Below are 17,500 nucleotides of genomic sequence, written 5' to 3'. Positions count from 1 at the left end.
CGAGCCGTGGCAGAACCAGTTCAACCAGCGTTATGAACTGATGTTTATCAAGAGTTGTGATTAAGTTCTTTCAACAGTCAATATAAAAATGTATTACAAAGCTTTTCCCACAAATCTGTCCCTATTCCACCTGTATCTGTGTACAGTATGTGAACGCATCTTAGACTGAATCTGTGATATGTACTGCTGTCTGTGTGTATGCTGTACTGTGTCAGTATGACTCACATGACAAAGGTTGGTTTGGAAAAGTGTGATATAGAATAACTGTAAGTCAATGAGTTTATTTAGGTGTGTGCGTGTCTTATTATGTCCCATTAAGCTGTGTACATTAGGGGCTGAAGTGCCTGTGGGTGTATGTTTGTATCCATGTATCCATTACTTTTTGACAGAGAACAAGCCAGAACTAAAGGTATGTTCATGTAATTTATTTCATTGTTTTTCTGTGTGTGTGTGTGTGTGTGTGTGTGTGTGTGTGTGTGTGTGGGGACTGGACCAAATTGGATGTGTGCTGGTTTTGACAAGACAATACTCAGTCCAAGTCAACACAAATAGAAGAGAGAATCCACATTCACACACACAAACTCCTTTCTTGGAGTGTCTGTTTTCATGCCAAGCCATTTGTCACTGATCTGTGTTCCTCCTCCACTCTTTTCTATCTCACCTATATTTCTGCATCATCTCTGTCACTCGTCTTGCTGTCTTTACTTTTTAGCTGCCTCCCTTCCTCTCTACAGAAAAATAGGAGACTACCCTCAGCAGAAAAACTCATCACTTTACATTTTGCTAGTGAGTGACCTCTTCTGGAAGTGTAAATTACGACTCCATGCTCTCTGGCAATTTAGGAAGTGGAACTGAGATCTGAAATCTGAATGTGGGTTAGCCACTCGAACAGCAACGACTTTGTACCTCCTCACAAGTTGAAGAGTGAGATCCTCAGGCAACATTCTCCTGACTGTTTCAAACTCCTGGCTAACTTTGAAAGGTGAACATGTTTTTTTTATATTTTATTTTTGCCATCAGGGTAGTGGAGCTGTAGAACAGTACACAGCCTATGAAACTAAGCCTAGCTAAAGCACTATCATCCTTTAAATCACTCCACAGAATTATGTTTACAGGTACATGTTCTGCATAATCTTATTCACCGTAAGTCTTAGGCTACTAGTTGTTTTAAAAGCTATGTATCATATCTTTTATGCCTGTTCCTAGGGGCTCACATCTCTAACACTGTTATCTTAATTATGTTCTGCTCTGTAATTGCTTTTTTGTTTTCATTTAATGCCGATCCTGCACTTCGTTATCCCCTGTTAATGATTCTGTAAATCCCTTTATTAATTTTATTAAGCTTGGTGTGACGCAGCTTTTACAAATGCTATTAAAATAAAGTTTAATATCTTTATAGATTCTGTAAAAGAAATAAATCAAATGGATGGAAAACCTTAACACTGACAGATCATTACAACACATGACATTAAACATGACACACACCTAAAGAGCAGTCAGTCCCAGCCCAGTTCTGGTCACAGGTACAAGTGCTGGTCTCTGCGTTGTAGGTGCCGTGACCTGAACACTGGTCTGGGCACATGGCCTTGGCAATCTCACAGCTGGCTCCGCCCCAGCCTGGCTGACAGTGACACTCGCCATGAATACACACCCCATGGGCCGAACAACTGGGGTCTATGCAGTCCACTGGAGACAGAGATAAGGAGAGGGAGTTAGCAATATAGTACATACATGTGCTTTAAGCTCAGTGTTTGTTTGGTTTGCTTGTCTGTCAGGTTGAGTCTGGTTTTCACAACCCCTATATGTAGATGTTTCCAGAAAAGCTGACACTTGCTGACTGGATGGGGAGAGCTGAAGCAGAGACTGCAGGACAAAGTCAAACACCTAGTAACCAAAACAGTGGAGCGTCAAACCAGAACTAAAACATCAGTGAACAATGCACTTTGAGCAACATGTTGCTAAATGTATTTTAGATTTTATATCTTGCCTCACATATGCATGGCTTTAATTATTTGTTCCTAGATTCCTCTCACAGACAGATTTCATTTGTGTAAAAAGCCAGGTTGAGGATAAACACAGGACTGTGCGGTCAGGAGATAAATGGATGTGACTGTTTTATCACAGTGTTTGAGTGCTGATTGATTTTATCTGAATAAAAGGAACATTAGGATTGTATAATAAGAATCATCATAAGAAAAAAAGGCATATTTTCAGATAACTACATTCGACAACAATACTACACGGCTTAAAGCTATCTTAAACATGTGAAAGCAGCTACTGTCAAACAAAGGAACTCAGTGTTCTGCTGCTGAGGGTCAGGATAAGCACTCTTGAACCCCATTCTTTTTTGTCGGCCGCTCATCAACCTAGGCTCGTCTTCCCTCCTCCACATGCAGGTTAACTCTTTCAGTGCTTCTCTTCCCAACAATTTGGCTGTGATACTTTCATAGAAATCAGACATGGCGTTTTTGAGGTAATTTGCAGGTTGTTCAGGGCAAATTCTCTCTAACTTTCACCTGTCTCCCTCATAAATTCACTTACAAAGGATTAATGTGACTGAAGACTGAACTAATCGGAAAAATCTGGTTACTGTTGCCTGTGATATGCATTTGAAAGTGTGTATGAGTGTGCATGTATACACAGCACTGGACACCTTAATGTCTGCATTTGTACATACTTGGATGATGTGAATGTGTGGACCTGTATAGAAATGAGAGTGAACCTCTCTAGATTGTAGCATGTCTGTGTAGGCACTGTATGTGTGTATGTGTGTGTGTGTGTGTGTGTGTGTGTGTGTGTGTGTGTGTGTGTGTGTGTGTGTGTATCAAGTGGCAACCTCCTGGACCCATATTCACAAAGCTTCTTAGAGTCCTCTAAGAGAGCTCCTAACCTAGCCTTAAAATTCCTAGCAAGGAATCTTAGCTTAGCAACACTGAGCAAGGAGGGTACAGAAACTTTTATCTTAGTGAGGAGGTATGGTTGACCCCATTGCTAGGTATGACGCAGTCTTCTAAAAGCTGTGATTGGTTGTTACAAAAAGGGAAAAAGACCAAAAAATGAAAAAATGCGCTCTGCGCTCCTAGTAATGAATGGACAGTAAAATCAATGGATGATTGTGTCATGTCATGATTATGAAACTCAGCAAAATTAAATGAATAGTAACACAGCTTCAAAATGTTTGAACGTACCTCATTCACACACCGATTATATTGATTTGCTTATTGTTGTGTTTACTGTCCATGCTGGTAATTTTACTACTTAATGTATTTGATATGAATGGTGGACGCAGACTCAGCTGTCAGCAATTCCTGTGATTGCTGTGATTCCTGTGATTCCTTATAAAAAGCGGTTTGATTTGGCAGAATGACCAAAACAACGAATGAAATGGATAAAAAAGAGAACAAGAAAGACAAAATGGACACAAGCTTAGCAGTGCCTGCTGTTGGCACAGCTCTTGGATGGAAATAAAACTGTATTAAGACGGAAATTGGGTCCCGGGATCACAGCCTAAGGGAAGAGGCAGACTTGAGAGCGCATTGCCCAGCAGTGCGTCGTTCCCTCTCCTTTTACGCAGGAGCGACGAGTGTTGTCTGAATGGCCATTTGAGGCTGACTCCAAAAGCGAGTCAGTCCCTATAAACCTTCATATCAAAATGCCAAAAGTAACAGCAGAAATAAACATGTTTACAGCTGGGCACAAAAAACGGTAATATCCCACTTCATGACAGCTGTACAGGGGTGAATTTAGATTTAACTAACTTGTTTAAATCCTACTAAATCTTAAAGTTATGCAAATTGCATTGCCGCTCTGAGTGGATTAGCCGGGAGTCAGGCACTGCCAAGATGGCGAGCCACTGTGACAGAGCTTCACAGTGGCCTGGGTGATGAGGTCACAGAGACAAATAGCAGATTAGTATTGATCAATTCAGATTAAATGTACAGCCTGCAGCCAGTTAAGATAATTCAGCCAACTACCTGTCAGCAGTTGGACTGTAACCATGTATGTGTTTTTATGTGACAGACAGATTACAGTACATTATAGCCTCTTAATGAGGAGCAGTTACACTATCCTAACCTGTCAACAGCCTCTTCTTAACCTATTTCATGACTAAATTGTAATGAGAATGTAAATGGAAAAAATACTGACAACGAAAATGACCTGCACACCTCTGTTCATTGTCCTGAGTAAAGAAGAGCTGAAATAAAGGCTCTGTTCTGATGGACCAGACTAGCCATTTCAAAGCATTAGTTGTTGTAAATGCTTTGAAAAGAAACCGTAAGACTTATCATTCCATAGTATCTGCCAAGGTCAGCATCAGTTATGTATGTTGATTGATTCAATTACATGTACGTGTTTATTCACTTCCACGTCTAAATTTAATGTTAGAGTATCTTAAAGTTCTTTGTGGATAAAGCGTTATTGGTGAATATCTTGTCTTGCTCAATTGATATATTGTTACATCTAATGGAGCTGGACTTATGGTAAAAAAACTACTCCTTCCAAAAGATCATTTAGAATTCTTAGAACTCATAAACACACACTAACAATTAACATCATTTGATATTAACTAAGATCGGTATTAACGGTATTAACTAAGATCCATATGAAGCAAATAAATATGATATGTTAAAACATAACATACCTGGAAGGCTGAATAATATCATTCTAATGATAGAATTTAAATATTTTTATAAGTGCTGATTTATTAGTTCTACTGAGTGAAAGATAATGCTGAATTTAGCAGAAGACCTCAGTAATATATGAAAAGTCAGTGTCAGGTAATAAACATTATAATAAAGTACTGGCAGGCACTGACATTTCCTGTAATTCATCAAACAGCACAGTGACAGAAGGTCCATTCACAGGCCAATAATTTGATTACTATAACATTACGACAATTGAATCATAATTTCATATAATTATGATTTGATTACTGGAACATCTCATCAACATCAGTGTCAGTGTAGGATGACAAGGTTTTGCACAGCCGAATATGCAAAGGCTGTAAAGTATTGTTGTGTCGTAGATATATGGACAGAATGCATACGACCAGGTAAATTAAAAATTAGACTGGAATTAAAGCTAAAAATTCTAGTCAAGATTAACACTGAAGGAGGGTTGAATCAAAGACAGATTGGTTGTAGATACTACACAATACCATGTCTCATTGCCATGTCATTTTTTTTCTTGTTCGACAGAACCACAACATTTTACATAAACCTAGAGAACTAACACATTTTGGCACAAGACCTACAAAAGCTTACCTTCCTCACAATTATCGCCCTTATACCCGGTATTGCAGATGCAGGCGCCCATAATGCAGATGCCGTGTCCTCCACAGTGGATATCAATGCACTGGTTAGCTGGCACGTCACACTCAGTGCCTTTCCACCCGCTGTAGCACTGGCAGCGGCCACGGGAATACTGGCCATTACCACTGCACAGCACTGGACAGGCAGCTGGACCAGACACATGCAGGAAGATGGATCACTAAGACAAACATGCTTTATAGAGCGATTATGTCAGACACCCCAAAGTCCTCCTCTAGCTCCTAAATTTTCACTTTGTCCACAGTGGCTGGACTGTACAAAAAACAAATCAGTCATAAAAAAGGCAACTTTTCGGGCACATGATACATTTAACAAAGGCCTATGTCCATCTTCAAGAATAACAAATAGCTCAATCATGGTCTGGATGCAGTCTTTTGTCACTGTAACTTAAAACTTTCAGTTGTGCTGGGGTCAGTCCTAGACTTCTTAGTTGCTACATCAAAGATCTGAATGACAAGTGGAATAAGACAAGGAGAGGAAGTTTGTTGGGAGTTGGCACTAATCTACCAGGACTGAGATCACTCATCACTGCCACACACTGTTGATTGATGGTATCAAAACAGCATTTGGTTGTGCAAAATTGCTGAACACACACAGACAAGAAGAGGAAGAGCAAAAAGAAGAGGTAGGTGAAGAGGGACAGAGACAGAGACTGAACAGTAAAACAGCTCAGACTGTAAGTATGCAGGTCACACTCAGTGCTTCGATAACAACCTCCCAACATGTACTGCCTCTCTATTAGTTGCAGAGCGTTTGTGTGTGTCTCTGCTTACCTCGAGAGCAGTCAGGCCCCAGAAATCCTGGGAAACAATGGCATAATCCTGAGAGACAATCTCCGTTTCCGTGACAATTCTGAGGACACTCCATAATCGACTCTGATTGAGAGTGAGAGGGAGAGAAAGAGAGAGATTTCCATAAACAATTTATATCATGTTAGCTATATTTACATACACTATCCCCTCTGTTAACAGTGCAGATGATGTCCCAGCAGTGCTACTGTTATTTAAAGGTCTCCAAATCCCTCATCATTCTATAACATTTAAGCTGCAGCCACAGTCTGGACCTGATGAGACAGTGGCCTCCTGACCTACCCTGTCCTCTATTTTGTGTTCTTTGCTGATGTATACGGCTAGTTTAGCTTCTCCTCAGAGAAAGATTTTAACATTTTGGCTGTGCAAGCCTTTATTTTCTACCTAGCAAAGCACAGCTATCAGACGGCTGTCAGTGTGTCTGCTGTCAGACACACACTCGACACGACATGTCTTTACTCCTGTGTCTATGTGAAGCAGGCTTCCATCCATACACTATCTCCACCAATAGGCCAGGCTGATGTCTAGCACCATCTGACCATGCCGCAGCACCAAACCGCTCGGCAGCTGCTGTGTGTGACCATGCTGCTCAAAAGTAGCACGCAGCTTCTCAGCAGTTGCTTCACCCAGGCCAGGCGAAAACAGTGTTCTGGTTTAACTGGTGGAAAGAGGGAGACACACTGGTTAACGCTTCACACTAGCGGAACCTGAATGTGACTGAATTGGGGTACATTGTAGCCATTGCATGTGTTGCATTAAATCCTTAATGCAGTGAAAACACCAGCTGTGGTGTAAACGGATTAACTGGAGTTTGAATTAACTGACGATATTCCCCTGTGGAAGGCTGTTGATGACTGCTCAGAACACTGCAAATATCAATAAACTGTCCAAATGTTCATGTTGTGTAATTGTATCATGACTGTTTTGAATGTGCTCATATTCTTTAAGCCTGAAAGTGAAAGGTCTGAGGTAAATGTTTATACCCAGCTCAAATGTAGCGTACAGATTGCTGTTAGGCGTGCAAACTGCACTGCACCCAGATTAACTTGTGACATGACATCTGTATCTACCATTGATTATATTAAAGACTACAGACCTTTATCTCTCTTACCACAGTATCCTACAGTGTTCAGCACACACTTTCATCCACATTAGACACGACTGTCAACTCTAATTTTGCTAATGGGGGCAGAAGTTGGATAATTGTTATATAGCACAATTCAGTCACATTCATGTGTGATGATTGTGAAGCATTTCCCAATGTGACTCATCTCCATCCTTGATGTCTCTGTGGCATACTTGGGAAGACAGCAGCCTAAACCATCAGTCAGAGGTTCAACTTCTGTTGTTTTTGTGTGATCACACAGCGAATGATATTTTCATAGTGATGAGGTCCAAAGTTTTCATGTATTTTTGTCGTCACCAAAATTAATGTGCACACCCACAGTCACCATCTTCCCTGGTCAGTCTTCTCTCTCCAGCCCGCTCTCAAAACAAACCCCACTATGCCGCCACGGAAACCAAGAAACGTTAGTCTTGGCTACATCTATCGTTTTCCCAAGCTCGCTGTGTGAGGAGGGGCAGCTCGCCCTGCAGACAGCCGGCCTGTCCACTCTGCTTAGCCCAGAGACACAGCTGCTGAAGAGGTCAGTGTGTTTACTACAAACTACAGCTCACAATCTGCTGAATCAGCACCACTGTTTGCTGTTTGTTTGACAAACCAACTGAAAGACACACAAACACAACCAGAGACTACAGCCTCCATGCTAACTCAAACTGCTAACTCTTAGGCCTTCTGAATCAACTAAGATTAATTAAAAGGCATTGCAGACACACACTAAAACTGGCAAAGATGTTAAAGTAACAGGTTCTGTCACTTAAGAAAGATGTCAGCTATGCCTCAGCTGTGTACTGTAAATACAGTTTAAAATGTCCACTTTTCTTTGCCATTGACCGATCAGATGCTCCAAATCATGTTTTAAAAATAAAATATGACATACTGGAACTTCCTGCAGTAATATCTATGATCAAGCAAAGGAATTATATTTTTCTGCACCATACACTTTATATTAATTGCAAATGTCTGGTCAGTCAGGACTAGGCATGATTTTAAATAATATTTAAAATAAGGCTTCTCCATATAGACTGTAAATTGCTATTCATATTATGAATAGCAATTTACAGTCTATATGGAGAAGCCTTATTTTCCTTTACAATAATTCACTACATGTTCACAATAAGACAGGCAAAATTAAGATCAGTGTATATGATGGAATAGTGGCATTTGAATAAGCCAGAAGTCACCAAATTTGGGCTTTTACAACAAAAAATGTTCCCTGGACCCCCCAGCTGGCTGCTTTTTCCCACTGGCTGGCTGCTCCATATCTGTCTGGAAAGGCCCAATTTGCAGGTTACTTGAATCACAGGTCAGTGTCATGATGTTTATCGCAGAAATGTAGGTGTGCCCTGACTTAGTTCCCTAAAATGTGGTTGGATGACATATACCCTCTGTGATGTTGCTGAAAATTATCAACTCCAATATGCACAATGGATTTCACAGTTTGGCATTTTAAAAATAACTTATTTGAACCACTGCAATGTGACCCCACCTTACGACACACAGTTCACTATTACAAACACATAGCTGTGTCTCACCTATGATGATTGTATTGTAAGAGACTTGCTCTGTGTTGCGTCCGTCATTGTAAAATGCCAGGTGCCAGATTCCTGTGTCCAGGTACTGGATGAAGCCAGCCTCGTGCACATTGACTGAGCGTGTGTATCGGCCTCCTCCCCCCATCTCTTCCTCATGCACACCGGCTGGGTGTGCATGTCCTGCATCCGTGTCACTCAGTGCTCGTTTGTCTTTGGAAATGAGGCGGCTGCCATCCAGTAGCTCCACAAAGTCATACTGGAAGACAAAAATGCACAGAAGTTCAAACACCATTGAAGATATTTTTGCACTACAAGAACATTTGACATAACAATAACAATGGACACCTAATCAACCAAGTTTGCATTGATTAGCACTGTATATGTCACATTTTTGCTGCCTAGCCTGTGGCAAGGTCTAAGGTTAGCAAGGTTAGCTATTCACTCCAACAGTCCATCTTAACAATTGTCAAAATTTCCATTATGTTTGACACCTCAGAGGAGTATGGATTTTAGTGACCTCTGACCTTTCATCAAGCACCAATGCAAACTCATAAAACTCTTGACACCATGACAAGCTGCCATTATTGGATGGATTTGCCTCTGTTTTAATAACAGCTGAATGTTCAAATCACAAATTTAGATGAACACAAACATTCACAGTTGTGAATCATCACATGTGGCTATTAGCCCATGCTAATAACACACAACCACAATTACCCAGAATAGCCTTTACATTTTCTCAGCTAAAAGAATTGTTACACAAGGGTAAGAGGACTGAAAGGCGACACAAAAATAATGGGAACTTAGATGGATTAGGTTATGACAAGGACATACACACACACACACACATGCACGCACACACACACACGCACGCACCCACCCACCCCCTCTGTCTATCACCCTGCACTATCATTGAGCTGTGATAGGGATGGCATTGTCTCTTGCAGATAAGTGGATTTGTCTCTTGATAGAAGACAAAATTCAACACAGAAATGTAAGTGGAGAGTCTTTAAAGGGACGGTTTAGCTTTGTAAGAAGCTTATCTGCTCCATTATAAACTAAGAATCCATGAAGTACTTTTGCTAGATACACTTGCAGAATTGCAAAAGGGATTTGGGGTTTTGACATTTAGGGAGGCAGAATTTCTTTAGCACTGTCACTGTGAAAGACAAAGACAAAGTGAAAGACCAATGCATTCTGGAAGGTTGACAACAGGCTTTCTTCAATGCTATGTCACAGATCTCAAAAGAGTAGCAGCCACTGATTTGATTTGATAAGATTTCTAGGGACACAGATGAAAACATCTCTGTAGATTCTGTTGAGGTTTGCGCTGTTTTTTTTTTATTTGGCAGTAGATTTAGGTGCCGCTCTAGCTTCTATGAACAACTGTGCCCATTTCTTTGCAGTACCAGACCGCTCATGTGCAATGACCCATGTTTCTGTCAGTTTTACCATGGAATCTATTTCATGCTTAACTGTCCTGGAGGTGGATTCCTCTCTGATTTGTACAAGCTTTTCTACTCCAGATAAGGTTGTGTTGAGAGTTTCTCCTTGTATTCTCACACAGTTTACAGCTGTGCCATCAGGGGTTGTAGTCAGGTGCTGAGCACTAAAAGTAGACACTCAAGACACGGAATATGTAACATCAGTAAAAGTAATATAAAAGTCATGTCTGAATGACACATGCCATCACTGTAATAAACAGATAAGGCCAGCAATTATCTGTTTATTAGTGATGGCATGTGTCATTCAGACATGACTTTTATATTACTTTCACTGATAGCTTCATTTAGACATGAAAGGACATTTACTGAAGAAAGAGAGAGAGAGAGAGAGAGAGAGAGAGAGAGAGAGAGAGAGAGAATTTTTGGGAATCTTAATTTTTATAAACTTAACATGGAAATCCAGAAACAAACTTAAACTGACTGTATAATTCAACTTATCTCTCAGAACATGAAACATTTATCTGTAAATTTTTGCTTGATCCAAAACAAAAAATCGGACATTTCAATCTCCACTTCTGGCTGCATCTGTAACCTGGGAAGAACATGGATTTCTTCAAACATCCTGAGCATTTGTTGACACAGTCCAACAAACAGTGACAAACTGTTTCTCTCTGCAGAAAGGGCAATTATCACTTACATTTGGGTTAATAACAGATAACAGCCAACATGCTGTTCAGACTTTTCCACTGAAAGTATCCAACCTTTTTGGGTTAGGGTTAGGGTTAATATAGTGCTCTCAAATTCTTGGTCATTCTCTGTTTGTGGAACATCCCCCTTAAAATAAATATTGCATGCCCCATCGGCAAAGCGGACCTGACTTTGCGCCACGCCCTGAAAATAGAAGTTCTTGATCACTAATGTGCAGCCTTTAAATAAAAATAATATGTGGCAAACCCATTTCAGAGTTGTACTTCAACCTTTCTAAAACATAATTTCTACACACAAAAGAATCACCAGCAAGCTAAATGGCAAAATATTAAAACCCTTCTTTGATCCATAATCCAGGTGGCCAGGTGGCCTATCACTGTCTGTGTGGAATAATGTGATTCTGATTACACTACTTTTGCATTACTTCTACCAAAATGACTGCAGAAGTACAACTAGAAGTTACTATAACTCTAACACTAACTATAGCCTCAACATACAGTAAACTGGGCTCTATGGCAACGTCACCTTGCCTTTCGATTGCTCCTGATAGAAATTTTGTTGACAAGCTTTATCAGACACGTTTTTCCTATTTGCACATCTCACACAACAGATTTGCTCTCATTTGAATCTATGCAGCTGTCTGTAGCAGCTCCACACATGCTCACACCTCTGCTGTGTCTCATCAGCATAACTATAACACTTACTTATGCTTCAGGTTGATTTCTTATACAATGTGTGTATATGTGTGGTTTACACACATTAAAAAGGCACTGAATAAATATAATTATCTACATTTTGCAACCTAGGAAGAGCAGAGTGTATTGCTGTCTGGACAGACACACACACACATATTTAGCAAAATAAGGCAACAAACAATGTTGCTAAAGGGAAAAAGATTGAAAGTTGCAGATGGATTGAAACTGCAAATAGTTTGTGGCAGTAATACCGTAAATACTGTAATAGCATTTATGTATCTGTATTATTCTATTTCTGTTTTTCTTCTATTCAAAGGTTTTTCACAATATGACTAATGAAACTAATGGAGCTACTGAACTGAACTATCAAACCAAACTGCTGAACGTGCCAAAATAAAAAGAGAAAAAAAGAAGAGCCGGTTGGTCATTGAGTGGTTAAGAACCTTCAGTTAGATGCATCGGTCTCTTCAAAGTGTGGATGATGCACATGTTCTTATAGCATAACTTCGCAGAGAGAGGTGTGACACACACAGCGTTAAGTCAAAAAGGTTATGAAAGCAAGGAAGATGAGTGTTTTCAGTTCTCTAACAGACTGCTTCAGTAATGGATTTTAAAATTTTTTCACTGTTGAACCCTTAATGAATGACCGTTGTGAGTGCAAGGACACTCATCCAGGCTCCTCACAGTGAAACCTTTAAGGCATTTCCACATCAATACTGCTGTATTTTTTATAATATACTCCTGCTGTATGTAGTTGCTTACCTGTATTCTTGATGAGTTCCTCATACCAGTTTGGTTTGTTCTTAGTTTAGTTATTTAGTATATTATCTTTGTTGCGATGTGTGATGCCATCCAAGTCAGCCAAAGTGAAATGTCACGAGGTCAGACCTTTGGCCGTAGTGACATGAGTCAGGCACTTATTCTCATCTGAGCCCAACATGAACATAATGCAAGATTGATAAATGGGTGCATGTCTGAAAGGGCCTTTAGTTTCTGGAAAAAAGGTTTGGTAAAAGCTCACACTCTGTAAACTCAATGTGACTTTCTTGAGCTGTATTAACAAGTGAACATGTAATCGTACATGCATATACACACACATTTGTGACACTAACCTGTGTGTGTGAGGGCGGTAGGCCTTTGCGTCCATACACCCCAACAAGAGCATCTTTCTGGACGGAGATGTTGAATTTCAAGAACTGCGGTTGGTCAATATATAGCTGGGACCTCCAAAACACACCTTGGATAAAGAACGACGACACACCAGCAGCAGTCAAAATCAGTCATTTAAATATTTAAACACTCCTTGAGTTTTCCCCTCTATATATCATATATAAATAAGCATTCTCACAAAACAAAGTATGGATTTTACATGCCCAGACACTTATTCATAGCATATTCCTTTATATTAACTTGATCATTTTAATGACTGGTACTACAATATGATTTACTCTGAAATATGAATTATTACACTAAAATTGATTATTTGGTGTCTATTCTATTCTATTAACACATTCAAGGCAGAGATGTTTTTGTTATTTAGTCCACCCTGACTGATACAGATTGGGTCAACAAAGTAGTACAAAAATAATAATACTAATAATAATACAAACACCTGTCATTATAATCAGTGCAGTAGCACCACAACCTGTGTCGTGCTTTGTTTTGCTGTGTGAGAAATGTTACACTTTCACTCACAGAATGCCAAAGTGGATTGGCCAGACAGAGATATACATGTACGTAGGTGTGTGTAACTCACCTGGTGGTACATCTTGTATGGCTCGTCTCCCCACATCCACCTCTCCTATGTCTATGGTGTTATTCTCTAAAAGAAACATTTTACCTGCAGAGAGAGATCCACAAATGTAAATTATTTAGTTTCATCCATGTAACACTATTTCTGCAATGGTCCAAATATAACTTTATATAAATGATGTACTGAGAGTAGTTTTAGCTCTACTGAGGTGCTGAAATCTTCAGATAAAAGATATGGAGATATTGATCTTGAATACAGATATTGTATTATTTTCTGTGCTTCAATGTGAATGTTTGTTGTCAGAAAATCTATACTGGCACACAGGATCTGATCACACAGTTTCAACATGCAATCAGCAAAGTGTCAATATTGTGCCTCAACATTTTCTGAGGAACTGAACTAAAAAGTGAGCCTAACTAAAAAAAAAGTTCTTTGCATTGAAAACCTAAAAATTGGCAATCATCACATGCACATTGCATTGCATATGTTTTATCTGCTTGGCCATAAGTAAGTTTTGTCCTGCACAGTCAAAGAGCATTCAAAGCATGTCTCAGGGATTTGTGTGGGACACAACGTCAAAAACAAAGGTTCCTGGTGGACTCCTGAACAACCTCACCTAAACACCAGCCATTTTGAGTTGATGGAAATGCATTACACGATAACATTCAAACTGTATTTACCATTGTTACTGAGCTATCTGGTTTTATCAGGCATGGAGCTGGAATGGTTCCCACTGCTGTCCAATGCCTGCATCATACTCTATAAGATCTTCATATGTTTGCAGCATCACTGTTTTGTAAGAATCATGTATCTCTAAACAGTCATGAGCTCAGAAAAGCAGCCCTCTTTTTCAGCTTTCTGTCAGTACATTTTCCAGCTAATCCAAGAGGGATTTTCAATATTTTATCTGAAGAAGTAGGAGAATTTTCTCAACCCATGAAGGAACACGTAATCCTTCAGAAAAACTCTAAATCACATATATGGTTTGCACTGGAAAGGAAGAGCATTTGACACATCATCTGAAAAATAACTAGTAACTAAATGCTTTCAGACAAGTGTAGTGGAGTAAGAAGAACAATATTTGCCTCTTCCATGAAGTGGACTAAAAGCGTTAAGTCGCATGAAATCAAAATATTCAAGTAAAGTACAAGTACTTTGTACCTTGTACAGTACTTGAATAAATGTACTACGTTTGCTCATAGGAGGAGTAAGTAGCAGCAGTGAGTGGCTATGATGAATCTCACCCCTCTGTGTAGCTCTCACGATCCCACTCTCAACTGGTCTTCTTTTAGGAGCCTGGTTATTGATTTCCACTCAATGTTGAACATCAGTAAGATTTATGAGGTGGAAGCCGGCTGCAACAGTCTTCATTAATGTTGAAAATAAAACTGAACTTTTCATAAGCACTGTCTCTGATGTAAAACTGGGGTAAATCATCCAAATTTTGTATGACTTGACTCGTGACTTGCTTGACCTGAGCGGTGACTTGACTTGCTTGACTTATTTCAGGGGCTTGACTTGACTTGCTTGATTCACAATGCAATAATTTGGGACTTGCTTGGGACTTGAAAATTGACTTGAAACTTGTATGTGTAGTCACACACATGCACATCCTTTCACCTCTGCTCTGCAGAAACTGGCACATGGTACTATCAGGAAAACACTGCAGGCTGTACTGTGAAAGGACGTATTCATTTAAAGTCTGTTATGTTCACATTATCTCACAGGGTGGAGAGAGGGATTGTTTATTGGCAATCATTTCTTCTGAGAATTACATTATGCAACATCCCTTGGAGGAAACATAATGCTATTAAGATCATGTTATTTAAATCAACATATCAGACAACAGACGTCGTTGCAAATTGTTCTGTGCCCATAAGTTCATGCTTATAGTAAATGGATATTCCACTATATATATATATAAGCCAACTTCCACAATCAAATACTTTGCACAACTATCCACCTACATGACATCTGCACTCTTACTGCGGTAAATCACATCATTCTTCTTCCTGCACTGGCACGAGCTTAATTTACAGTTGTGAATTAGTTGTATATGAATTGAAGTATTAGAAGACGAGGTTGTCTGTGTTGTTGCTACTATGAGGATGTGTAAAATGTCAATATCACAGACTTCATATTTCTGTTTGAAGGTGAATGGCTGTCTTCCTACTGCCTCATGACCATTTCTATGTCAACACGTACAGAAACTTTTTCTCGAGCTTGCCCCTTTTTCTCATTCTTGGTCGCTTAGAAGAAAGGATAAACTTTAACTGTGTTTAAGTGGGAACTCACCATTGTCTGTGGACACCATAAAGGTGTTGGGAGTTGTATCTCTTCCTCCTCCTCCTCCATTTTCAAATGCTCCATATCCCTCACTCTCCTGGAGCTGCCAGTTTAAACCAAACAGGTGCATAGCTGGAGAGAGAGGGAGGGAAAGGATGAGGGGAGAGAAAATAAGGAGAGGAACACCACACACAACTATTCCAGTTCACAGCTCTGTTTCTCTCTCTCTCTCTCTCTCTCTCTCTCTCTCACACACACACACACACACACACACACACACACACACACACACACACACACACGCACCAGTACCCATGAAAAGATAGGGATGGAGTATGTTAGCATCAAAGAAAGCCTCCGGCAGCTAATTTGACATAACGCAATGTAACACTCACCTCTACCACCTACACGTTTACTCTCTTTATCTGTGAGGGTGTGTGTGTGTGTGTGTGTGTGTGTGTGTCTGAGCTTGTAAATCATCTGCTCACTTCCTGTCTTTCCCCTTTTCTTGCATCAATTGAGATGTAACCAGATTTTTCTGAGGCCAAAAACATTCAAATTAGTGTAAACTCTGGACAGTCAGACCTCGTCCACCATAGTGTTGTAATTACACCTGATTCAAAATCGACACAAACAGACCCAACCAGAGAGAGAAGACTAAAACTAGCTGGATCATGACACTCATCAGTGTCCCCAATCAACAAGCAGTCATGGTCAACAGCAGAATTACATTTCCAACACTAAATACTTTTCCTCAGTCTCACCTGCAAAACACATTCTCTCCTGAGATGACCGTGTAAGCAGAGCTGTTAATGGGATTTGACATACTGACATACAAACCTGTGGCCATAGAACTTTGTCCTGAGAGTGGCGCTAAAGGAAAGAGTACTAACCAATTCAGCATCAAAATGGTTTCAAAACGTGCTTAAATGGGAACATGGATGTTCTCATGAATGTGGTCTCTCATTGCGGCAATCTGCCCATTTGTCACACTTGTATGACACATTTTAGATAGATTCATACCTATCCTTAGATGCTCTAGCATATATAATTTAGGAATCATGCTTTAATTTCTGTATGTATAACTTCAATATCAAAATGTTCTCCACAAACAAGATTTGCAAAAATAGCTGTTGGGCCACCAAGGTAAAGGGATCGATATATTTCATCAACTTTCAGTGAGAAAGCTGCCAGTTTTGTTTTCTTGTTTTTTTATTACATCACACCATAATAACACCTTTGTCACTTACAGTAGAATAAAATTGTTGGAACAGTTGCATGACCATAGAGTTCAGTTTGTGCAGTGGGACATAGTGAACAAATGAAATTGTGTTTTGGCCCCAGAGTGGCTTAAGCTCACCGTAACACAGTGCAGCTCACACTAACAGTGCATTTCACAGAGCTTTTTAAACTGTGGCCCGTGGGAGCCTCTAGAAGCCTCAATGACATATATATAATATTCAATGTCGTTAAATTCACTTCATACCAGCCAGAAAAAAAAACGATTAAAACTGAAAGAACACATGAGGAGTCTAGCCTGGACTCATGTGTCCACAGCAGATATTAGACATAGTTGTGTCAAGTACCAATTACTGATTCAACTTGGGAACATTTAGTGAGAGAAACCCCTGCCATGGATTACACCCCACGCCGCCCCTGTGTGCACCCCCTGCCAAACACACACACTCAAAGACACCACTTCTGTACACACATACACACCTCTCTGCCTCATTAAATTAGAGTCTTGCTGTGCTAGCCTGTTACCCATAACCCCTCCTGGCGAGGACAGGAGCAAAGGGTCATGGGAGAGTGCTGTCTA

The 17,500-nt window shown here is 40.0% G+C and overlaps 1 protein-coding gene across 2 annotated transcripts in view; it reads right to left on the bottom strand.

The window, feature by feature from the left end:
* The window catches only part of tenm3 (teneurin transmembrane protein 3), a 327,457-nt gene that overhangs the window by 142,247 nt on the left and 167,710 nt on the right, over positions 1-17,500 (bottom strand). For both annotated transcript variants that reach the window (XM_070970867.1, XM_070970875.1), the window contains exons 10-16: positions 15,691-15,813; positions 13,399-13,482; positions 12,755-12,879; positions 8,795-9,050; positions 6,104-6,205; positions 5,265-5,459; positions 1,486-1,686 (exon numbers count right to left, since the gene is read on the bottom strand). In XM_070970867.1, the coding sequence (XP_070826968.1) occupies positions 1,486-1,686; positions 5,265-5,459; positions 6,104-6,205; positions 8,795-9,050; positions 12,755-12,879; positions 13,399-13,482; positions 15,691-15,813 (1,086 nt within the window). The remainder of the gene's footprint in view (positions 1-1,485; positions 1,687-5,264; positions 5,460-6,103; positions 6,206-8,794; positions 9,051-12,754; positions 12,880-13,398; positions 13,483-15,690; positions 15,814-17,500) is intronic.

Source organism: Chaetodon trifascialis, chromosome 2 (genome assembly GCF_039877785.1).
Source record: "Chaetodon trifascialis isolate fChaTrf1 chromosome 2, fChaTrf1.hap1, whole genome shotgun sequence".
Taxonomy (NCBI): domain Eukaryota; kingdom Metazoa; phylum Chordata; class Actinopteri; order Chaetodontiformes; family Chaetodontidae; genus Chaetodon; species Chaetodon trifascialis.
This window is presented reverse-complemented; position numbering and strand designations above follow the sequence as displayed.